The 25,434-nt window shown below is 35.2% G+C and overlaps 3 protein-coding genes across 5 annotated transcripts in view; 1 reads left to right on the top strand and 2 right to left on the bottom strand.

The window, feature by feature from the left end:
- Positions 1 to 8,976: 8,976 nt before the first annotated feature.
- On the bottom strand, positions 8,977 to 14,759 carry LOC149424961 (uncharacterized). The gene is made up of 9 exons (XM_089650873.1): positions 13,589 to 14,759; positions 13,304 to 13,483; positions 12,259 to 12,469; positions 11,506 to 11,679; positions 11,199 to 11,408; positions 10,229 to 10,399; positions 9,951 to 10,140; positions 9,690 to 9,843; positions 8,977 to 9,144 (listed from the first exon to the last, which is right to left on the bottom strand). Exons 1-9 carry the CDS (start codon positions 14,268 to 14,270, stop codon positions 9,029 to 9,031), a joined length of 2,088 nt encoding a protein of 695 aa, XP_089506999.1. The 5' UTR covers positions 14,271 to 14,759; the 3' UTR covers positions 8,977 to 9,028.
- Positions 14,760 to 15,473: 714 nt separating this feature from the next.
- Polr2K (DNA-directed RNA polymerases I, II, and III subunit Rpb12) lies at positions 15,474 to 17,793 on the top strand. The gene is made up of 3 exons (XM_089648144.1): positions 15,474 to 15,640; positions 16,163 to 16,255; positions 17,661 to 17,793. The coding sequence occupies exons 1-3, from the start codon at positions 15,577 to 15,579 to the stop codon at positions 17,681 to 17,683; spliced, it is 180 nt and encodes a 59-aa protein (XP_089504270.1). The 5' UTR covers positions 15,474 to 15,576; the 3' UTR covers positions 17,684 to 17,793.
- A 597-nt stretch (positions 17,794 to 18,390) lies between these two features.
- shn (zinc finger protein schnurri) overlaps positions 18,391 to 25,434 on the bottom strand; it is a 62,246-nt gene continuing 55,202 nt past the window's right edge. For all 3 annotated transcript variants that reach the window (XM_089648120.1, XM_089648113.1, XM_089648130.1), the window contains 5 exons: positions 21,725 to 25,287; positions 21,446 to 21,610; positions 20,875 to 21,137; positions 20,255 to 20,457; positions 18,391 to 20,165 (listed from right to left, as the gene is read on the bottom strand). In XM_089648120.1, the coding sequence (XP_089504246.1) occupies positions 18,391 to 20,165; positions 20,255 to 20,457; positions 20,875 to 21,137; positions 21,446 to 21,610; positions 21,725 to 25,287 (5,969 nt within the window). The remainder of the gene's footprint in view (positions 20,166 to 20,254; positions 20,458 to 20,874; positions 21,138 to 21,445; positions 21,611 to 21,724; positions 25,288 to 25,434) is intronic.

The raw sequence follows: 25,434 nt of genomic DNA, 5'->3' as shown, positions 1-25,434 counted from the left end.
TGGACTCTTAGTTCTTTATTATAATTTTATTTTAACGTGAAAACCTGTCATTAGATTTTATTTGTATTGTATAAAAGTTTATTATTTAAAGATGTAAACAAATCTGTTGGTTTTCCTAAATAAATAAAATGAAATAAATAAAAACACTACTGTCTCCGCTGAACGCGTTTTGCGAACTGAAGATGGGACCAAAGTGTGAATGCTGTTGGCACCAAGATCCTTTGATGCGTGCACGAAAACCAACAATAATCGGATTAAACGCACGCAACGTTCAAGTGTAATTTGCAACTACTAGGCGCAACGTGGAAAGGATCACTTGGCGTATATTGTCCATTGCACGCATTGGCCGCCAACGTTGGCGTGCAAACCCAATTATTATCGATTTTTAGTACACACATTAAAGGATCTTGGCGCCAACCTGCCAACAGCGTTCAAACCTTGAAGCCAACATTGGCCCAACATATACTAGTAGCTTTACGGGGCTTTTTTTAAAAACATTACTTTAATTTGATTATATTATTACATATTTTGCAAGAAATACAGAAATGTTTGCAAAAAAATTACATCAAAGGCCAGAGAAGATTACTATAAAAAACAAATCAAAAACGCCTAAAATGACAAGAAAAAAATATGAAGTATTATTAACACAATGTTTGCGGGGGGTTTTTTAATCAATCTACGCCGTAAGGCGGGCAATTTTTATCATGTTCGCGCGCAAAATTCCGTTTCATGTAAAATAGCTATAACTTCTGAACTATTGATCAAATTTAAATAAAATTTTCAGTATTTTACCTTATTCGAAATTTTTTATTATGATCTGGTCACAAATTTTTATATTTTTGAAGAAACAATTACGATATATAAGTTTAAATTAAAAAAAATTGAAAAAACTGCACTTTTGTCGTATTGTCTATTTAGTCATTTTATGAACATTCAACAAAGTGTATATATTTTTTTAAATACACACCACTAAACACTAATATTGTTTGAAAGTATGAAATCGTTGGAAACAATTCCCTTCATGTAAAGGTACATCATAGAATTTACACATGTACCGGCACACACGACATCGCTTTCGCAGATTCTTATTTTTACCAGGGCCTTCAATCTTTTCCAATATATGTTTTCTCATATCTATCGATAGTCTTCCTGGAGTATCAGATTTTTAAGATTTTTTTCGGATACCAGATGTTGATGGTGTTGGTTCCGGGTCTTGACTATTATCTGACGAAATCTGATCAGCCACCCAGTGCTCTGATATTTCCTTAAAAAATTGTTTATATTTTATTTTCCTTTCTTTTACGGAGTTGTACACAACAAATGAGTTGAATAATGCACAATTTATTATATACATCGCTAGCCTTTTTGTCCATTTAGTGGTTTTTCGTAAAATAGAATAATACGAAAGATATTGGTCTGCTAGGTCAATGCTTTTCATATATTTATTGTAATCGATTATCATTACCGTAGTCCATTTTATAGGGTATTTTTTTATGTAAAAATATCCCTTTATTATGTAACAAATAAATTTTCGAGCACAGCACACAAAAACTTTGTACGAAATTTTTAAAGCGGAATGTAGACAGAAAAGAAAATATAGAACGTCTTGAACGAAACAATATCGCTTTGACACTGAAGAAATATAAAGATTAAAAAAAAACGAAACATTTATCTCACAGTTATTTTATTTCAAGTGCATGTTTTATGACCACAGTCGGCCGGCTACCCGACCCAATTCCACGAATTGCCAGGTACCTAGTACACGTGTCACGAGAGCTGACGCATATTTTTTACTTCACAGAGTAACCAACATCATACGTTACTCGCGGTTACTCGTAATATATTGTTACTCTAAGTGTACCTACAACGCATTTTGGCGTCTCCCGCGCTTTACCAATAGTGTACAAATACGAAAAACGCTTTTAAGCGTCTCCAGCTCTCTACCAACAGTACGCAAAAGACGCTTTTAAGCGTCTCCCGCAAACAATGTGTTAAGGACATATCCCACACTAGACAAACGACTACACCCATCAATAAGATTAAAATTGAAAGCCGATCATTAACAAATACACGTAATGATTCCGTAAAAATCGCAGACCATTTTAATGAATTTTTCACCTCAGTCGGATCTAACCTTTTCAATAATATTCTACTAGAAATAATGTTTCGGAACATGACCTTGCAAACGAAATAACCCTGGCTCATCTCAGTTATACTCAATTTATTTTCAAACCTACCACAGAATTGGAAATTACAGAAATCATCTCAACATTAAAAAATAGTCACTCAACAGGAATAGATAAAATGTCTACTAAACTCACTAAACATTTAAAAACCCTTATTGCCAGCCCTCTCAAACATGTTATTAACTTAAGCCTCCAATCCGGTATATTCCCAAAATCACTTAAACATGCCTCTATCATCCCTATTTTCAAATCAGGTGACAGATCTTCCCTAAATAGTTACAGGCCTATATCATTTATGCCTATATCGCTATTGAGCACTATATCCAAAATCATTGAAAAAGTAGTAAAAATAAGACTCAAAATTCCTTGAGGACAATAAAATCCTTTCCTAAAGCCAATACGGTTTTCGCAAAGATTGTAGTACTGCTGAAGCAATTGCAACCTTTACCAAAATGATATCAGATAACCTCGATAAAGGCAATAAACCTCTTGCTGTCTTTCTAGATTTGTCAAAAGCCTTCGACACCACATTCTTCTAAAAAAACTGCAACAGATTGGGATAGAAGGTACTGCCCTGAAATGGTTTAAAAACTACCTCATGCAGAGATCACAAACCACCGTCATCCACTCCGATCAAGAATACAGGAGTAAATGTTTACCCATCTCCTACGGCGTACCCCAAGGAAGTGTTCTAGGCCCGCTCTTATTTCTCATATATATGAACTCCTTGTTGAATTTGGATATTGAAGGTAATATAATATCTTTCGCTGATGACACGGTTATCATATTTACGAGTAAAATGTGGAGAACAACAATTGAGAAGGCAAATTCTGGACTGAACAAAATTAAAAAATGGCTAGACTCCAACCTCCTCACCCTAAATATTAAAAAAACACAATGTATACATTTTTCAATCCGAAAATTAACTCTCTCAGAAAACCTTCCAAAACTAATTATTCACACTTGCCCACAAAATCTAGACACTCCCCCACTATCTCTTACTACAAGCTGTTCATGCCCAATTATTAAACCGTCAACTGAAATAAAATACCTAGGTGTCATTATAGATAACCATTTACGCTGGGAGGCCCAAATCAACTCCATAAAAAAAAGACTCCGTAAGTTATGCTATATTTTTTATTCTCTTCGATCAATCCTTGATATAAAAACACTCAAAAGTGTTTATTTTGCTCTATTCCAATCTATAGCTAGGTACGGCATTATAGGATGGGGAGGTTGTGCTGCATCCATTCTCTACCCTCTAGTGACGGTTCAAAAACTTTTGTTAAGGATCATCTTCAAATGTTCCCGTTCTTACCCATCAGAGCCACTCTTCAATAAACTAGCAGTCCTGGACATTCGCCAACCATATATTAAGATAGTTCTCATCCATATCTGGAAAAATGGTTTGATAAATTCTATGCAAAAAGATATACATACACGCTACTCAACGCATGGAAAATGCACAATCCCCATAACAAAAATCACTTTCTCACAAAGACGATACACATACATCGCACCAAAAATATACAATGCACTAAATAACGACACCAAAAGATCCAGTACACTTACTCACTTTGCAACCGGTGTCCAAAAATGGATATCCGGAAAGGGTCGAAATTTCTTTAAAGAATTTCTTTGAGGTATTTCTTTAAAGAACGTAGGTTATACCACCAATAAAAGTTTTTGTTTGTAAGGAACTATATATAATTACTATAATATTAATAGCCGAAAGTTTAAAAACTTTTTACATAAATTACTTAAAACTGTTTGGCACCACTGTACGGCATACAAGTTCCATGTACCTACTGGGCTACCTTAGCTACCAGCTGAGTAAACCACCGTAACAATAATAATATTGACTCCAGTGTTCAGTGCAATTTGCCGGACTTGAAACATGAATTCTAACTTCGATTTATTTGTTCAAAATTGCTGCAAAATAATGTACCTACCAATGTAATCACGCACATATAGATTTCCATAATAAAAATAATCCTTTCTTATTTGCTTACTCTATAGTACTATGTTTGATTTTATATATTTTATAACTACATACTTTTTATATTCTTTTTTATGTATCTATTTTACTTTAGGGAAATCAACAGTTTACAATGTGGTTCATTAATACATGCATAATTTACCTAACTGAGAAACCAATTACAGATTTCCTCAATATACTACTGTATTATGTATCTAAAAATGTAAACACTTTACTTACAACAACTAAAAATATTATGCTATTATAACAAACGTTATTTATGTTCTATACTTTCATACTATTTTTATATTCTACTGTATTCTTCCATACTTCCTTATATTACTATATAGTCATTTACGTTATTTTATGTTCTTAAATATTCTTTAACCTTCCAGCGGGCGCGTTGAGAAATTTCCCTTGAGCGGGCGCTTGTCGTAAATTTTACGTCATCAAGTTTTCTCCATGTAAGTGGTGTTTTCTTTATACAAACGTTAGGAAATTTCTTTAAGGATATGAAAAATCATAATAGGCAGTACTTTAAAAATATATATTTGACTTTCTTAAAAAAAATGAAGCAACACTCTAAACATGTTAATATTTCAAAATAAAATATTTTATCGACCTATTTAGTCAGAATCAATATTCTCATCCTTACAATTGTTACAAACCACCTCAACTGAAGAATGGTTCTTGCATGTAAAGGACTGGCAACGGTAACACTTCATTGATGCTGAGGATCTTTTCTTATCCAGTGCACATAACCGACAAACACCGCATTTTGGAAAGCTTCTGTTTTATTCTTCTATTATCGGTTCAACTGCCCTACCGTAATTCACTTTGAGAAAAGCATTTATATTTTGCGGTAAATGTTTGACATTTGATTTGACTCTAGCATAGCTCGAAGCTTGATGCTTACAACTAAGTCGCAAGAGTGAGGGAAGCGATAAGGGGCATTTGTCGTAAATTTTACGACAGCGTGCCCGCTGGAAGGTTAATAATATGTTATTTTATATTCTCTCACATTCTTTATGCTAATGTATAGAAAATCGACCACCATAACACGGGCATGTGCCTAGCATGGTGGTCGAAAAATCCTCAATGCATGTAACAAACTATTCAATGAATAAAGAAACATAAAAAAATAAAAAATTCTTTAGTTTAGAGGTGGGTCCTGTGAGTACTTTTCGTTACTGGGTACAATGAGTATGAGTACAGGTACAAAAAAATACGGGTGACAAAATACTTAAGTATTTAATACCGACCTGAAAATTGGTTAAGAATAAGTAATTGCTCAACTAATTCACATAAATTCTACCTCGAATTCCATGGGGAGGGGGGGGTTGTTAGAGAATTTCTGTGAAACGTAATTCCCCACAAAAAAAATACATATGTGATTCCCCACAGTAATTTTTGTATCTGGTATAAGTACCTATTAAAAATATTTAGTCCCAGTGTTTAGTCAAATGTTTTTATATTTTTAAAACAAATTGTTATTTTTTATTGTTATCACTGTTGTCATTTATTAAAATAAGTTTTATCTTTTTTTAATATTTTTTATGTGAAAAGTTGCCATCGACAAACTACTGAAAAGTAGTTTATAGGAACTTTTCTGTTTTTTTTTCTGTATTTTATTTTATTATTTACTGTAATATATATTTTTGTCTTGCTTTCTTTAAATAAAAAAAAAAAAAATAAAAAAAAAAGTATAATATACTCGTGAGTATTTTGGAACCAGGTATTTCGGAGATTTGTCACAAGTACAAAGTATCGCATGAAAATACCCGGTACTTTTACTGGGTACGATAAATACGCCTCACCTCTAGTTTAGTTGAAATTTTAAACTAATGCGGTAATGCCCATTTCTGGACATAATACGCTTGGAAAGAGAGGAAAATTACACACAAAATTAACATGTTACTGGGCACCGGTGGGCATCCTGTATATTATTACGTCGTCTATGCTGCTTAGCCCGTCCGTCGTCCCACTGGCTTGGTAACGGTACGAAATCCACAAAAACCGGCGACCCTGCGTAGAAAATTCCACAATGACTGCTCGGCAAACCGTAGTGACTTTACTTTTCTCGTTTACTTTAGTCGAAAATTACTTCCAAGCCCATAATTTGGATAGAACAAAATATCACGTAGCACATACGCTCACCTTTTTTCGTACATTTCACAGTATTATGTTTTTGAGTGAATATACTACTTTTATCGTTGAAGAAGATAATACTTTTTCTTCAATGATATATTACATTGATGGGTTTAATCACAAATAAACAAATCGCGGTTTAATCTTCACAATAAGGTAAAGAAATAGATGTTCTAGACTTTTACATTAAATAACTTTAATAAAATTATGTGTTTGGCAAAAACACTCGCATCTACTCGCTTTTGACTCTACACCCAGTGATGTCATACCGCGATAATGAAAATCGGTAGATTTGAGTGAAAAATATCAGCAGATTAGAGACAAAAATCAGTAGGTCATCAAAATATTTATAGGTGTTAGATTTCGGGAGAGACGATTAATTCCCCACAATATTTTTAAAAGAATAATTCCCCACATTTTTCAAATCCGTGCTTAGCTAGAGCTAATCGAAAAGAATTTTAGAGAAAAATTGTCCAGAATTCAAAAACATTGATGCATTTTCTGTAGATATTAACTGCATTCGGTAGATTTAAAAAAAATTTAGAATATTTCTGTTGATTTTTGCCGAAATCGGTAGATTTACCGAAATTTCAGTAGGTATGGCATCACTGCTCCGACCATCTCCATAGCTGGTCTCGGGGAGAAGTCTGTAGACAGAAAATATGCCCCCCTCCTTAAAAAAAGGGTTCCCAACCTTTTTATCGCTGTGATTAATATCAAATACGAATCTTATTAGAAGTTTTGTTTTTTTTTTTCGTTTCTTCGTTCTTCATTTTCAAACACAAAATATCTACAAAAACCAAATACATAATTTAATATTTTCGTAATAATAAAGGTATACGTACATCGATGGCTTAGGGCCCGTTCCCACTTCCGTTTTCAAATCGGAGGCGGGTCCCGTTTTAAAAACGGATGCCCTAGTGGCTGTAGTGGATGTATGGAGCTGTTCACACTTGTCCGACACGATTTGAAAACGGATCCGACATTTTTTGTCGGATGGCTCGCCTACGCAGCGCGTCCGTTTTCAAATCGTGTCGGAACACGCTCGCTCATAGTGTTGTATGGAGCTGTTCACACTTGTCGTCCAGTCGTTCCGGCAGAGTCCCCGCCAAACCCCGACCCCTCCCCGCCCGCTCCCTGTCGCAAGGAAGCAGGCACGCTGTGTGCTTGTATTTGGTTATTTTGTTAAGTACATAAATCAAAACTACAATAATGGATAAGGAAATAAATCCCGAAAATTTAATACCACTGGTCGAAGAAAGAGTATGGTAATATTTTATCTTTAACTAAATAAAAACAAAACACTTGGTGTACACAACTTTTGTACATCAAAATTTTTATTTTTATTTTTTTAAGTTTACTTTTTTAAAATTTTAAAGCTTTAATGAGATGCACGGAAGAGCGTATTAGTTAAATAAACACATAATAAAAAATATTTGAGTTGTAATTGTTTTCTTACTTTAACATATCGATAGCCTTTCTTCAGGACAAATGCACTTTCTCAATTTTGTATTTTGATATGTTAAGCTCTCTGAAACTCATTCCAGTAGATGGTTAAAGGAAGTGATAGACATTCTCTTAAGCCATTAAGCGCCCTTGAGGTGATTTTTCATGGTGAAAACGGCGCTATATAAATAATCCAATCATTATTATTCTAAAATAATTAAAGAACTTTAGTTCATCACTTCTCAACTCACCAATTAACACTTCGGCTATGATTGGGTGTACCCAAAATTTTCTTTTCACTTTTTTCCTTCTTTTTAATAAGTACCACATGACAACAAGAGCTTCATCGTCGTTCATTTCGCACCATTACTGAAGAATGAGCAAATAACATGTTTTTGTTGAATCGACAATTATTTTTTTTCGTAGAATATGGTCCGTTTTCAAAACGGGAAGTGGGAACGGGCCCTTAGAGTTAACACATTGTATCTCCAATTTCGTAGACAATGAGTTTAGTACTGAAACGTACCAAATATGCAAAATAAAACAACCGGTGAGGCACAAATTACCATATCATATTTTATAAATGAAATATTCTAATGTATTAATAATTTTTTTTAAATAGCCTATCTTTTATGGGTTCAAATATTGTATCTCCGAATCCTACCATCCCAAAGATAAACATATTAAAATATATTGCAAATCCACCAGATAATGTTTTTAAGAGTAAAGATATTGTATCACCTTAATAATAACATGTATCTTTATGCTAAATGAAAGTCCATGCCAAAATATTGTATTTAGTAAGATTCAGATACTATAATATGGAACTAAAAACTTATTTTTCTATCACAAAACCTAATGTTTCTACATTTGCAAACCTTCAAACTCAGTTTATTTAATATTATGTTTAATGAAGATACAATATTTTAGCTCTAAACCATCGACACATGGAAATGTGGAATACATTATTACTAAGTATTATTTTCAAAGTTTCCAATTGTAATTGGCTCAGACAAATTTTGTGTCATGATCAACCGATTAGGAACCCTGTGTATAAAATGTTTTTGCAGGTCATACGTCACGTAAAAGTTATATTTTATCATATATCAGCTATAATAAAAATGAACAGACTTTATCCTTCCCATAATTCAATCAGGGGACAGAAGAGGAATAAGGGGTAAATATCTGAAATAATAATACATACATTTTATTACTTTATTGAAGTGAACTTAAAAATAATTTAAAAAAAAAGAGCTAACAAGTACGTAGCTTAATGGATAGGCTGTACAATTGCTGTACATCTTTTGTTCATTTTCATATAATTTGTTTCCAGGTGTTCTCCATTCTCCCTCTTAGGCTCTGGCATATTGATGATTTCAATGCCTTCTGCAAATAACAGAATTAATTCTTTATAAATCATTGGTAACAAAATGTATTAAATTATAGTATACAGGTAATTTTAAATGCATCTATTTGAACATCAATTTTGATTTCTTGAATGAATTAATGAAGTGGAATCTTGGAAGTCGAAAATAACCCACTTCTTGAAATTCGATCAAGCTGAAACTTGGCAGATGGATTTGTTATAAATGGCAATGCATTCTATCAACATTTATACAAAATTAGTCTCGGTACCATTAAATTAGTATTTGGCTTAAGTGATAGCGCAGTTCACTCATATTAGTCAGTCCAAAAAACAAATTATTTTTTTAAAATTTTATTTTAAAAGACATTTTAAAAGTTCACAGCAGTTAAGAGCCAGTCCCTGGGGAGGAAGGTTCAATCCTCATTCAAGACAAAAAAGTGCATATTTTTAAAAACATCTATTAATAAAAATAGATGTATTATAGTATTAAAAACTTTTTTACGGTTTGATTTTTAAAATTTGGGATTTCAATAAATGACACAATAAGAACTATAAATTTGTTTACTTCTACTAGTTATTCCATGTTGAGCTTCATACTCTGCCAATTCCATGGGGTGATTTCTTTTTTTATGGATTCTGCAGTTTGGACCATCGGCAAATTTTTTTGGACACCAAGGACACGAAAATGGTTTGTCACCAGTGTGGGTATTCATGTGAGTCTGAAACGCAACATTACTTCTTTTCTTAGTTGCTAGAAACACCATTATTCAATTATTCAGGGCAAAGGTTTAACTATTGCTTGAGAACATTATATAATGAAACCTACCTTAAAAGATCTTCGCCATTTAAAACCTTTATCGCATACACTGCAAACAAATCGGCACACATCATCGTGGACGTACTTGTGCTGGCGGAGGGTGCTCCGCAGGTTAAACTCAGCGGGGCACTTGTCACACTTGTGCTTAATACCGTTATGACTGTCAAAATGCTTCTTGTATGATGATCTAGTTTTATAACTGGAAAAAAAAATTAATGTACCAAGTATTTCATTATAATCCATTGTATATAGCAAACTTCAGCTTGTTAATGGATAAAAAAGGTTACTTTTTTGGACAGTGCGGACACTGGAAAGCCCTAATGTTGGTGTGTTTGGTCAAGTGGTCAACTAGATCTCCTTTGTCATGGTAAGATTTTCCACAAACATGGCATATTTGGTTCTTTTCTTTCTCATGGACAATTTTGATGTGTCTTTGAACCGAACCCTTTGCAGAGAACCTGAAATTTGTATAATTTAAAATATTTGTATAATCATTAAGATCGAACAAATCATTAACAATCGAATTTTATAATCAATAAAGTGCACTAACTTTGGATGGTGATTCTAGGCGATAAGTAAAATGCAGTAACTTTTGGCAGGTGATTGATTCCACATGATAGTACAAGTAAAGTGTACTAACTTCAGGAAGTAATTCTACATGATAGTACAAGTAAAGTATAGTAACTTCGGGAGGTGATTCATCATGATAGTTTAAGTAAAGTGTACGAACTTCAGGAAATAATTCTACACGATAGTACAAGTAAAGTATAGTAACTTCTACATGATAGTTTAAGTAAAGTGCACTAACTTCAGGAAGTGATTCGACATGATAGTACAGGTAAAGTGCACTAATTTTGAGAGGTGATTATACATGGTAGTACAAGTAAAGTGTAATAACTTTGGGAGGTGATTCTACATGATAGTACAAGTAAAGTGCACTAACTTCGATAGGCGATTCTAAATGACAGTAAGTGCAAGTAAAAAAGAAAAATAACTTTCTTTAAAATTCTATTGTTTTTTTCCTATACAAAAATATTTTTCCATAGAAGATTTGTTTTTCTGTACAAACAATTGAACATTTTTAACTGAAAACTCCTTTTAAACATTGTAATCTTGAAAAAAAATTATTAAGCTTTTTTACTTGTTCTATCATGCAAAATCACCTCCCGCAGTTACTGCACTTGTACTATTGTGTAAAATCACCTCCGCTAGTGCACCTTAGCCCCGAACACTTGTATATTACATAATATATCTTACTTATCACCGCAGATGTCGCAGGAAAATATTGTCTTCTCTTCTTGTAAATGATGTTGCTTTGAATGTAACTTTAATAAATATAAATTTTCAAAGCTCATATCACATTTATCGCACAGACTTGGATTATTCTTATCCGACGTATGAAAAGATAGTATATGTTGTTTGTAATTTTTTTCACTTACAAACTTTGTTTTGCAAAACTCACATTTACTAAAATAAAATGATTACATTATTACTAGATTACTTCAAATAAAATTATTATTTAAAAATCTGATAATAAAAATTGCTGTAATATGTGTGTACTTACTGTCGCACTATAGTTTTATCGTGTTTAAGGATATGGGAATAGACCGTTTTCTTTGATCTTAAGAACTTATCGCATAAGCAAGATATCTTGGGTTTAGTTGAGTGAATCTCCTGGGTGTGTCTCTCTAAAGTCTCCCAAATATTGAACTCTTCAGAACACAGATGGCAATTAAACCTTTAAGAAGAAAATACCATTGGCATAATATCTCTAATATTTTATTATCAAGATATTTGACTAATGTGTGCAAGTAAATTGAAAGTACATAATCTCTAAAGTTGCTATCCGCGTCTGTCTAATTGTGCACTTAGTTCTTCTAAACTACGCAACGGATTTTGATAGGGTTTTCACTATCATTTAGAGAATTTCTTCTGGAAGGTTTATAAATATAATACAGGCGTATTATATTTATAAAAAGTAGAGAAATATAGATGTTTTGTAATCAAGTGATAAAAAACAATTTCAGGCGCTTGCATTGGTAACGCTGATAAACCTTATGAGATACATCAAAATAACGTACTACGGAATTGTATATCTTTAAAAGGTCTCGCAACATCAAAACTTCATCAGAAACCATCTATAACATCCATATAAACCATCTATACAAGTCCCCGAGCAACGCCGGGTGCACGTCAGCTAGTTTTACAATAAAAACAGAACTAGATTAGATCTAGCTACCTACAATCCCATGAGTCTATGATATAAAACTGGATTATTATTTAACTGGAATAAAGGAGAAATTAATAATTTACTTACTCAATAAACGAATTATTAATTTTTAAACTACGATCGTATTTCTTTTTTGAAGAGTTGCATTTTATTTTCAACTTTGGTACTTTTTTACTATTTTCATCTTTTGTTTTAGAATGAATCCTTCCTTTAATCTTTTTTTTCTTCTTGGGTAAAATTTTGAATAATCTTTGAAGCTTGATGGTGTCCCCTGGTCGTGTTGTTCCGTTAGAAGAATCTAGAGACAAAGTTAAATATTACCATTACCAGTGGCGCCTTTATTTAAGGTGAATTTCCAAACAGTAGCAAAGATAAACAAGATTTATAATATTACTACATTTCCATTCATAGGAGCAGAATTCAGAATGTACCTATGGAATATTTCATACCAACAATTATTCTGTCTCGTACAGTGAGAGGTATGTACCCAGGGTAGGCCCTAAGCCAAACGGAGACTGGCGCCATTAAAAACCTCAAGGGGGCTGTGTCAGGTGTTAGGTATTATCAGCGACTTAGCTCCTTGGCAAGTCGGCGCCTGGAGCAGACTGCTCCAATTGCCCCTGCACGAGGCCGGCCCCATATGTATAAAATAATATCTAATATAAAAATATTTGAATTTGTTACGGAGTACCTAACACTAGTATTTACCATACATTGAGCAAGAGGCATCTGAGCTTTTATAAAATTTTCCAGATGTCACTTTCGAATTGTGTGCGCCTCGGGTGAAAGCAAAATGCTGCGAATAAGAAATTATTATTGAATGCACAAAACATTTTTTTGCATTGTTTAATAAAAAAATACTGTTGGGGTTTTTATTTATTTTTTCTATATTTTTACAAATATTTGATACATTTGCTAATAGAGTCAAAATATTTTTAGCAGAGGAACAGAGATTTATATTAATTTATTTCTTTCTAAAATTTGATTGAACCCCCATTGAAAATTACCATGAACCGCCACTGACCATAACATATGTATATGCATGCTAATAATCTTCAGCGGAAACCTATGATTTGTCGTAAAATTTTAACATTGAATGTTATCTTTGCACTTTGTTGAAAATATAGCTTACCATCAGATAAATAAAAATCACCATCATCATCGCAGAAGTATTTATCATCTGTTGATTTATTAGACAAAACATGGCAGTTTTCAGACTTGATATGGTCGCCCAAAATATCTAGTTTGTATTCAAACACCTCATTCACGGGCTCTGAAACATTTACCAATTCTATGCCGGCGTATTTCTTACCTAAAATATAAGTAAATATTGTGAGTTACCTAAAATTTCACTGAAAATCAAATATGTACAATAATTTTTTTTTTTTTAAATAATTTTCAATTTTAAATAGCATACCATCTCTTAAATATACAATAGCGGGGATTCCGGCCTTTGGGACATATTCTTTAAGTTTAAATATCATCTGAAATTGTGCAATGAACTCTTTCGGCATCCGGTATTCAGCGATAAACTCATTATCGCTAAGATTCTCACTTTTGATAGTATCCACAGCGAGCTTTACTATGCCCGGTGTCAAATCTTCAGTTCCTAGTGATAGGTCGAATTGATCACTACATTCATCTGCGGCGGAATCAGTAAAGGTTGATTTTTCATCTTTTATAGGCATCTGATCGATGCCATGGCGGTGTTTGAATCTCCTCAACCAGCCGGAGGATGCATTAAAGTCACCCTTTAACTTCAAAGTATCGAAGAAATACTTGGCCTTCGCCACACTCACGGCGTCTGACACTGCGCTCCCTCGAGCTTTCTGTTGGCTATACCACGTAAGCATTGCCTTATCCAAATCATCATATGTGGATGTTTTCATTGTTTTTCGACTTGACATATAACTTTTCCCACCCTCTTTAACGTCCGAAAATTCTATAAATTTGGGACCGTTCTTTATTATGTCTCGAACAGTCGAATCACCAACATTGTACTCTTTCACTAACGTCTTAACGTTAGTGCCGTTTTCGGATTTTTGTACAATTTCAAGTTTTTGTTCAATAGAAAGAACTACCCTTTTTCTTTTCAACATAGTAAACTATTTAACAGATTTGTAATACTATTATAATAAACGTAAACTACACCAACAAAATAACACTGGACAATAATATATCCCCTCAAACATGTTCAAAATAGTCACACGATAAAATAAATTTACACGAAAGTTGTGATTTGATTAGATGTGTAACTAAATATTTATTGATGATAATGTTGCATCCCAATGCATAAATTTAATGTAAAATCAAAATGTGATAACTAATTTCGATTTTCTAACAAACGATGACACTTGATGACTCTGATGACAGCTGACAGCGGTTGATAATGTTGGTAATGGTAGATATTTTGTTGTTTTGTCGTTTCCACAGATTTGTGAACAAAATTAGTGTCGTCCGCATTAGTGAGTGATTTATTTATGGTGTCGTATTATTTATTTATTTATTTATAAGTACATGTTACATGATTAATAAATTTATTTAGAGAAGATACATTAGAACACCATACTAGGCAGCTGCCTGTTTCATGGTGAACAATGGAGGAATGGTTATGAATGGTTAGTTTGAAGTTTGAATTTGTCTGTGTAAACATATTTTGGTAGAATTATAAAAAAAAAATTGAAAAATTGGTAAAAAAATGTTTTCAATAACTCACAAAGTTTTCTATAAAATATATCCAAATAAATTATGTTATACCATTTCAAAGTTCTTGATTGAAAAACAACAATATTTTTCGAAACTCCATTGAAAAATCTTCCCGGTTAATTAAGCAGTTACCTCCTTGGCCTCCTTGTTCCTAGCTTTCTGGAAATTCTGGAATACTAGATTAATATTTTGAAACCATCCATAATCTCGCCATCTTACTATTATTCAATTGATGCAATAGAATTTATTGATATTAATATATTCGTTAATCGTAATCGTAAGGTAGTAATTAAAGTTAAGTACGTTAAAATATGAATCTGTTATATTTATATAAATATGCTCATTAGAATGGGTGGGTATACACACTTTAAAATATTTCAATAAAATAGCTACATTACGTAGTGATACTTTCGTTATTTTTGTGCTTGTTGTACGCATCTTGTATGAGTTTGGTTGTCCGTATGAACCTAAAAGGCCCTTTTAGGTTCATGGTTGTCACCCTGTTGTCTCTGACTCTGATCTCTAGTGAATATTGCGATTGTCTATGTTAAAAATAACCTCGGTTTGTTTATGGTTTTTTTGTTGTCTATTGTGACATTGTGAGTTCGTTTCGTTTGGCACATTTTTGGCATATCTGTCGTTTTAAATTGAAAATAGTGATAGTCGTCTTCTCAATACAACTAATAATTTTGTTTAAAAATGTCTGAACCTGGTGGTAAAGAACCGGTAGCGATGAAGACGCCAATGGTATACGTGTGTGGAGGTAAAAATATTTCATTGTAAATAACAGTTGGTCACTTACTTTTCTTAAGTCATTTGAGTGATGATGATAATTAATAATACTGAATACATATTACGGTGCTAAACGTGTCATGTCTTTCTTATTGTGAATGTTGAATTTTAGTTAGGTTTCTTCACTTCAGCTCCAGACCCAGTCTAAACTGCATGTCGATGAAATTACTTAAGGTAATAACACATCTGCCCTGATGATGGACACTACAATGCTGTCCGAAACGTTGGCTAAAGAAGGAGTTAGCGCAACACGGCATAACACCCCAAAAACAAATAACAAAAATACTTTAATGGCCGTGAAAATCTTAAATCATATTTTGAACTTTGTTTAAAATGGAATTTTAATATATCTTTTACCATCTCTCCACACATAATCAGTTGTTTCTTGTAATAATTAATTTGAAACTAAGTGTAATTTATTAAAAGTGCGGCGGTTAGGTAAATATTTACTGGAATTTTTAGTTTAGATTTGAACTATTGTTGCTTGTTTCAGAGTGTCACAGAGAAAATGAAATAAAACCCAGAGACCCAATCCGTTGCAGAGAATGTGGCTACAGAATCATGTACAAGAAGAGAACAAAGCGACGTATCCTTTACAATATTTAAATTATGGTTATTGTTAGCTTCACATCTACAAGTCTGGCAGTAAGTTTTATGAAAGAATGGCTGGTACTCAATGTGTTTGTCGTTATAAAATTTTGTTTTCTTAAATCATTACTTTGGCTATCTGCGCAATTCTATCAACTGTTTTATACTTGAACACATGATAGATATGAGACAAACATCTTTACTTATACTATAAGTTAACTAAATTCTAGTAAATATACAACAATTAAACACGGTTATGCCGTTTTATTTGTTTATCAGATCAATGAATTTGACGAATGGAGGCATTATAAGTCCTAAAGGCCCATTTATAAAAGGAATAAGCGGTAAGAATAGGCTGTAAAATCCGTAATATTTTAGATTTTCATTTATAATTGGAATAGGAATAGAATAGAATACGCCCTTAGAAGTGACTGCTATGCTGCTGTCACTTGTCTATGTCAACCGAGAGTATATTCTTCCTCCATCTTATAAAAGTCATATTGTTTTATATAAATAAATATTGAAACGATGGATTCATCAGAAATTGTTGCATGTGGAATGTTTTTGTCAATTCTTGGGCTTGCACACACTGCAATAGGAGATGCACAGTTGACAAAATTAGGAAAAAACGACGTTGGAGTGTGCGTCCAATTAATCATAAAAGGAAGAAAACAGGATATTTCCATAATTTGTTTAAAGACATGGTGGCAGTAGACATCGATCAATTCAAGAAATATACAAGAATGTCGCAGACCAATTTCTATAAATTAGGGCTTTACGGCCTATTCTTACTGCTTATTCCTATTATAAACGGGTCTTAATTCTGTTTAATCTTTTCCTGTATATTACCAATCAAAACAACAAACGTTTATTTGCTTCGGTTATGTTTGAATTTCAGCAAATTTTTGTTATGTTAACTTAGCCGCCGCAAAGTTTTGATTGGTAATAGTGGCAAAGTGTTTGAGCACATAAGCATAACTCTTAAAAAGTAAAAGTTTGAAGCATTCTATATCCTTTGCCTTCAGCTGAAGAAACAGCATGTGCTGTGATAAATTAACCTCACTTAATTTAATTCTGTTCTTACAAAGGAAAATGATTGTTAGAATACCAAAAATGCCATTAATTTAAAATATACTCCGTGGTAGGAACTCTCAGTATCACCCTGGTGACTAGCCATCTTCCCTATCATCATCTCCTTCCCCTGGGCCCTCACAACATACCCCGATTGGGGATACCGTATCGGGAGCAGTTGGGACGTAAAATTAAATATTTTGCAAACATAAAAAAGGTCATGATATGTCAACATTGAACACTTAGCTAATTTTGTTATTCTATATTATTTGTTAACCATGCTTGCATGCAAAACACTTTATAATAATTGTTTCCTTAACACAGAATTACAGTGGTTGTGTTTGATGCCAGATAATCAGGACGTTCCAGAAAGAAGAAAAAAAAATCATTTTATCAAATTAGTCTTTTATTTTGTAATCTTATAAAATATGAATACATTTAACCAATAAATAAGTATAAGTAAAACCTGCGACTTTTCATGTCTTATAAAACAAAACATTTATTATTTCAAGTTATCTACGTGATATGGAAGACTCGCACACTTTAAGGTTGTAAATGTCACCGTTCAAACTAATCATTGGAAATCTGATATGCCAATATTCACTGCATCAGCATTACTTGTCAAAGAATATGCTTATAAAAAATACACTTTCAATGGTATCATTCAAATAAGAAGAACATCATATAACAACTATGCTATTCTGAATATGTTAGCGTGATATTTCATGGGTGCGATATACCAGTGACCGTAACACTTGCCCCGCGGTAGCCTGGAAGCATTATGGAAGCATCGCTTGCACATCACCGCTTTTGGCAACAAACACCTTAGCCTTACAACAAACATTATATATTTATTATACAAATAATATAACTTACAATTTATAGATATCAACAAAAGTATGGTTTGTACACATTTAAACATAAATAATATGTCCACCTTGAGAAAAGACCAGAATGAATGTGGTAGCCAAACAGGCTACTTAGCCATTAGGTACAATTTGGTATCTTTTGTTCAGTGACATGATTGCACATTCTATAAGACTACTTAACTTAATTTTGGCACTAAGTATCTGTGGCACTATATTTAACATTTGTTTCATCAGTACTATCACTATCATTAACAGTTTTACTTTCACAGTCCATGGAGACGTGCACGGATTGCGGACTAGACGGTTCATCTTCATCTGAGGAGTCGGCGCCGGGAGGGAGCAGCGGAGGGGCCATAGTCACCGGGTCCCATTTCTCCAGCTTGGTGGGGTCTTTCTCGTGAAGTTTCTGAGCCAGAATTTGCAAACTGGCTAAAGAATTGTCACAATCCGTCGTATCAATATCCGTTAAGCTGACCCCAGCCCTCTCGATCTCCGCAAACGTGCCAAAAGGCAGCTTCCCCAAACACTCCAGTCTCATGACGTGCATCTTACTCCTAAGGTGTTTAGCTAAATGGCCGTGGATTCTAAATGCTATTTTACAATCGGAACACTTAAAGGGCCTGGGGTTGGTAGTCGTTGCTGCCCCAAATGTGGAAGTCATGGATACTTTATTGTGATGTGAACCAGATCGTTCATGCTTTTGTAAATGTCCACGAGTCCGAAAACTAACTGCACACGCACTACAGCGGAATGGCCGTTCCATATAATGAATGTTGATATGCAGACGTAGTTGCGATGGCTTGGAGAATGTTTTATTGCACACAACACAAACTGATCTTCCATCTTCTGTCAGATGACCTTTAGCGAAAGCGGCCACTGACGAACACTCTGATGGATTGGTCAATTTGAATCCTACACCTCCTGCTTCCACCACAACTTTTCTAGCTACACCAATATGGTCTGAAGAAATCTTTGCCACTTCGGAATCCTTTTCATTTGCATTGACTTCATCTGTGCTCACAATCACTGAACCGATTTCCCCATTGCTCTTTTCTGATCTGTTTTCAGAAATAGCTTTATTCATTTGGGTTTCAGGGATGTCATTCGTTTTACCACTCACTACTTTTAAATATTCGGAAGCTACAAATTTAGCATTTTCCGTACTAGTGGAAATCTCAGAAACTGGATTTGAAGGGCTTGTAGGTCTTGGGGCTGTCGCAACTTGAACTAAAATTTGCACACCCGAGTTATTATTTGGTGAAACTTGAGAGGGTGTATTGATTATGATTGGGCTACTTTCTTTAACAAGATTTGTTTTTGAGATCAGGCCCTGGCTAGAATTATCTTTCGGCATTATAGTTTTAACATCACTTTTGACACTATTGACTTCAACCTGTCGGGTCTGTGTAATTGTATATTGGCTTTGTTTCATTTTTGAGTCCTGTAAAGCTTTCTCTGTTAGGTAAGCCTGCAGCATGGGTTCATCATCATCTCTCCATTCATTATTGCGCTGCGGAGTTTTGGCTGAGCTTTGAACCAGCGATGCTAACAAGTCTCGCTCTCCTACAGGAGTTAGGATATCGGCAGCGGGATACCGGGGACTCCAATCCATTCTCTCGGGTTCCTTTGTATCGCTTTTACTGAGATCCATCGGTTCACTCAAATCTATGGGATGCCACAGTTGGTTAGTTTGTCTGCCATTTCTAGGAGGCTTTTCCACTTTGAAAGGCGTTGCTTGAATAGAAGTCTGCCTTCGGATGACTGATAGATTGGATGGAAGAGGAGATTCTGCCGTTGTAGTGTGCTCTGGTGGAGATGAAGGTGTTTGACTGTGGCTGTGGTTAGGGGTATAGGGGTAGGTAGTGGGGCGGGCTGTGGACAAGAGCCCGGGGGCCGGCTGTCCTCCCCACAGCGAAAGCAGGCAGTGGGCGGCCTCGTGCTCCAGGCGGGACTTCCATGAATCAGTATCTGATAAAGAAGAAGATGATATATAATATAAGCATACAATCAATTACTAAAACTTTATGCATATGTTAATATGAAGTGATTTCACTCACCACTGGATTCAGTTTCTCCTTCGTTTCCATCATCCTCTGAATCAGAATCCTCGTCTGTTTCTCCCATCCCCTGGGAACCATCTCCACCGTCTCCTGCCTCGCTCCCCTCTGCGTCCTCCAGGGGACTGATGCCCAGCTCCACACATTTCTTGTAATGGGCCTTACTCTTCATGTGTTTAGTTAGATTCCCTTTTGTCTTGAAACTATAAGTACAAAATAATTCATTATTAAATATCAAGCAGGAAGATTTTGTGAAAGCTGATCTGTTGTGCAGATACGGCACAGTAACGGAAAAAAAAGAAAGTGATAACGGGTAATAAATAAAAAAAAATTAAATTCACCTCTTTGACAATAATAATATTATGTAATAATATATCACTTCGTTTTTCTTGCATAAATTGAAGTTTTTTAAGATAGTTTGAATCTGGAAACTCCTGCTAAATATAGAATTGACCTTTGGTGATTATATCATTGGATTCATACCATATTGATTTTATAACTGTATGCAATCCCATTAGTGATGTTTTGTTATTCAGAAATAAACAAACATTACAGTATACTACAATCTTCATGCTTCACACAACATTCTATTCTACTATAAGTGTTTTCTTAAAGCATACCTGAAAGCACAATGTTTGCATGTGAACGGTCTCACATCGGTGTGAGTCCTGATGTGTTTTTTGAGCATGGATGGTTTCTTGCAGCGGATTCCACACTCGGAGCAAACGTAGCGCCCCCGTCCTCGTCCCCGTACATAAGTATACTCCTCGTTGCTTTCAAAGCCGCCTTTAAGACTTTTGACAGTCTTGTTACTAATTACAGTCATGTCACCATTTATTGTTTTTGCTTCGTCAGTGCCATCTGTTTCAGAGTTGGTAGGTTCCTGAAAAATGATTTATAGCAATACATTCAAGCAATGATTATGCCAAGTTAATATTATTTCTGCAATTAAATCTATTAAATATTCTAAGAGCTATAAGATCTATTAAATACTCAAAGAGCTATATTAAATGATGCTGCTTTGATAAAAGAAATGTTTATTTTTCCTCTTATAATTCCAAAAATGTACTAAATTAAGCTCTGTGATTAAAAATCTGAATCTGTACATTGTAAATCTTGAATAACAATGTATTTTTAGCCTGTCTAAGTACAAACTGCGTACTGATTTGTAAAACAATCTAAAGCTGTTACCAGTTGTTTGGCTACTGTGACACTCCATTGGGAAGAATGAGTCATCAAATGATCTTGTTTGATATTGGCGACACTGGTAGTCTGCGGGCGGTGGCGAGAGTCGTAGAAAGACATAGCCTTCCCGGGTGCGAGGCCTAAAGGATTCGGCGTTGATTCTGAACACACCTAAAAATAAATTGTTATTAGTATTTATGTGAAATGTCACCTCAAGAGTTCTGAAAGCCATGGATTGAACTTTTACTATTAACTAATAAGACAGGTGTTTTATGGATATCTCACCTGCCAATTGCTGTACATTGAGAGAGAATGTTGATTTTGGACATAGGTGGGTTGAGGCCTGTTCAGCGTGCAGTAATATACTTTGGTGGAGCACTTCAGTCCTAGATATGTGTAGGCATGTCCATTCAAGTACAGCTGCCCATAGGCTTTGGCAGGGCGAGGAGTTTCTGGTGATATCAGAGGCAAAGTGTTGGCATTTGGAGTAATACCATGGTGCCTCTTAGGAGTGAATGTACCAGGTTTCAATGGTAAGGAAGAAGGTCTCAAGAATTTGGGTCTCTCACTTGGTATTCTTGAACCTCCCACAGCAGCAGTTTCACTTTTCTTAAAATAAGATGTTTCAGATCTCTCCGATGTCTTTGTGCACGTAGACATGTCGTCTGCCTTCAATGACCTCCCACCACCGAGCTTAATTCCATCCGAAACGCACACATCCAGAGACTTGTTTAATATTTCACATTTGGAAATTAAATTTTCAAAATTAAACTGTTTACTTGTTTCAGCTTTGACGGGAGTTTTCTTATCTTTCTCAATCAATTTTACAAAGTTTTCTTTTTGATTCAGTTCTAAATTGTATACATCCTTCGGTTTAGTTTTACCAATTATTTGACCGAAGGCAACAGGCTTTGAAATGTTGTTTATTAATAAATCCTTATTGTCTCTCGGTGATTCACAAAAACCCGGTGAACTTTTCTGCAATATTTCTGTATTTCTTCTTAGTAATTCATCAATTTTATTTTGTGTGGAATTTACTTTTGGAAATACAGGTTCTTCAGTCTTTGTGTATTTCATATTTGTGGGAGAGGAAGCTTCACAAATAATTTTAATTGTTGGTATGGACAATTTAGATATAGCACTAGTTAGTCCCGTTGAACTGATTGGTTTCCAGGGTAAATCTTTACCGTCAGAACTGGGACTATGCGGTACATTATTATTAGAGGTTTTATATTTCGGTGACGGCATTAATTTTAAATTGAATTCTGATTCCGAGCTCGAGTACTTGCTCATTTTTGATTTTTCATTAAAACTATTTTCGCTTCTGGGAGAAAGTTCTTGGCCACTATTTAGAGCTTGGATGGACTTGGCCATGCTGAAGGACATCTTCTGAGAAGGTACGTAGAGAGAATTGGGGCCCGGCATGCCCGGGACGTATGGAATAAGCTTTCCACCGTGGAGTATGGTGGAGGCTCCACTAGGAGAGGCAGCGGGACTGAGAGGGGGTAATGTTAGAGGATTGTATCCCGAGATGGGACCGATAGGAGGAAACTGGAATTTAGACATATTAGGAGCTGGAATACCGGCTACACTCAAGTTAGGAGTAGAAATATTCGGAGCAATGGATACCAACATTCTAGGTGTTTGAGGATGTGGCGAAGGAAGAGGTTCTTTAGGGGTGGGAGGATTGTGAACAATAGTTCCACCGGAGTGCAAGCCGGATCTCACAACGATGCTGCTAGTTTCTGGTCCTTGTGGTTTTGGAGATGCTTTACTTTGAGATATCATGGTTGGAGATTGTTGGGATGTTGATGGCTCTATTCTCATGGTAGTAGACCCTCCTGTATTATCCACTATTTTCACCTCTCCTCCAAACATCTGCAACGATGTCGAATTTTGACGCATCGGTGACAAAGATAATTCTTCGAGAGATCTCAACGTTGTTGGAGTTTCTGTACAACGAATTTTAGCAGGCGGACTATACAAATCTGATCTTTCTAAGCTTTCTTCACTTTTCGATACCGAACATAAACTCTCAGCAGAGCTGGATTCTTCTCTCCTTCTGAAATTGTTGGATTTAATATTATCTGTTAAGAAGAAAGATGATCTAGGAATATCAGAGTTTCTTTGAGTATCAATGAGACGAGTATTTCCGAGCAGTGGGCCCGGTGAAGGCAGGGGTGCAGATATCTCGTTGCTATCTGTTTTGAATATAACAAGGTTTTCTGGTTTGTGTAAGCTTCTTGTCGGAGTCTTCAGTGTGGAACTGGCGAGCTTGGCTAGTGTATTAGGGTTGTAGGTTTCTGGTAAAGTCACATGAATGGAATTGCTTCTCATATAACTGTGCTCAGGTTTCAGCTTGAATGATTGACCTTTGCAATAATAAAGTCTATGGATTTCCAAATTGTCAGCACTCCTGTATGGAATCTGGCATAATGGGCATATGTACAAGGTTTCGGAAGCGTCATATGTTTCACTGGTCACAGGCATCAGACCCGTTGCTTGAGCTCGAGCTTTGAGCAAGAGATCCTTGATGATGGAGCCCTCTGGATTTAAGGGATGTTGGTTTGCCTTAGAAGATAATACATCTGGCTGAGCAAAACTTTCTGAGTAACATCTTTTCCTATGAGCGGCCTCCACACTTTCAGAGTTCTTTGTAAGATTAAGCGGTTGATTATCACTTTTCAAAGATTCTATAGAATTTGCGGCAACTTCGTTAGAAATCGTTTTTTGACTAATACTGTTAATATACTTTCTATGTAAAGGAGAATCTAAGGTATCAACTATGGCTTCATTATCTGATATAATTTTTGAGATATGTCTATTTAATAATTCTGTGCTTGCTGCCAAAGCACTCCTAGGCGTTTCCTCATCTTCTTGATAAAAAGTAGCTTTATGAAATTTTGGCTTGTATATTGTTTTTGGTCTTGAATCAGTCTGCGATCCGGCGTTGCTCGGGGGGGACACACATTCGGGAGCCGATGTTTCGGAAAAACAGTTTTCATTTAATCCTGAACCATCACCAACAGCGGGCTTGTCTGAAGTCCAGGAGGCGGAATCCAATCTGGGTGTATGGTTCCCATTGGCTATATCAGTTTCAGAGCCCAGAGACCAGTCCTCCTCTATGCTAGGCGTATCTTCAGACCCTTGGAGTCGTAATGCGTGAGATCTTGATCGATGGTGTTTGTAGAGGTTGGATTTAGTCTTAAAAGCAAAGCCGCAAGGAACACAAGGATAAGGACGCTCATTGGTATGAGCACGGATATGTTTCTGCAGAACTGACGGTTTGGCACAACTCAACTTGCAGTAGGGACACACGTGGCGGCCGTTTCCAGCCCCGCTCGACGCGTCTTTCATACTGATGTCGCACGACTCCTGGAACTCTCCCGTTCCCAACATTTTGCTCTCCATCGAGTTGGAGTTGCTGACCGCCACCTCATGATTGAAGCAGTCAGCTTTTCCATCCCTGGCTGCACTTTGTTTATCACTAAAGTCCCTAATATTAATTTGTACATTGTTTTGGGAGTCATTCCGTGAGATGCTTAATTTAGTAGTATTTGCCACAAACACAGTTGGAGGATATTGGTAGAGGCTGTCCACTTCGGCGGGTCTCCTGCCCGAAGGAGCTTCTTGCAAGGAAGATAGATGAGATGTACTTTGATGGTTGGAAGCATTCTGGATGAACGTTCTACCGAGATCAGCATCCACTTGGAGGATGACTGGCTGCACCACAGTGGCCATCTTCTTGAACTTCTTGTGTAAATATCTGCTGTCATTGTTGTTCAAACTGTGGAATTCTTCCCTCGGCTTTTCCAGGAGCACGGAACTTGGATTGGGCTTCATGTTTTCTGAAAAGAAAAAAAATAATAATTAAGAATTTTTACACAATTAACTTTGATATCCAGATGCTACAATGTATTTATTTCCACAAGTTCAAAGAGCAAAAAAAATTATCAGATAAAGAATTAAAAATAAGATAAAAAATAAAAACAAAC

The sequence above is a fragment of the Hesperophylax consimilis genome, chromosome 3 (assembly GCF_061612785.1).
Source record: "Hesperophylax consimilis isolate HC1 chromosome 3, BYU_Hcon_1.0, whole genome shotgun sequence".
NCBI classification, from domain to species: domain Eukaryota; kingdom Metazoa; phylum Arthropoda; class Insecta; order Trichoptera; family Limnephilidae; genus Hesperophylax; species Hesperophylax consimilis.
The sequence above is the reverse complement of the archived record's forward strand: the minus strand, read 5'-3'. Positions and strand labels throughout refer to the sequence as shown.

Excerpts from the sequence above, each read along its gene's own strand:
- Polr2K (XM_089648144.1), top strand. The coding sequence starts at position 15,577 with ATGTCTGAACCTGGTGGTAAAGAACCGGTAGCGATGAAGACGCCAATG. Across the intron at positions 15,641-16,162 it reads AATGGTATACGTGTGTGGAG|AGTGTCACAGAGAAAATGAA; the intron begins GTAAAAATATTT and ends TGCTTGTTTCAG. Across the intron at positions 16,256-17,660 it reads CAAGAAGAGAACAAAGCGAC|TGGTTGTGTTTGATGCCAGA; the intron begins GTATCCTTTACA and ends ACAGAATTACAG.
- LOC149424961 (XM_089650873.1), bottom strand. The coding sequence starts at position 14,270 with ATGTTGAAAAGAAAAAGGGTAGTTCTTTCTATTGAACAAAAACTTGAA. Across the intron at positions 11,680-12,258 it reads ATTAATAATTCGTTTATTGA|GTTTAATTGCCATCTGTGTT; the intron begins GTAAGTAAATTA and ends TTCTTCTTAAAG. Across the intron at positions 10,400-11,198 it reads TGCGACATCTGCGGTGATAA|GTTCTCTGCAAAGGGTTCGG; the intron begins GTAAGATATATT and ends TACAAATTTCAG.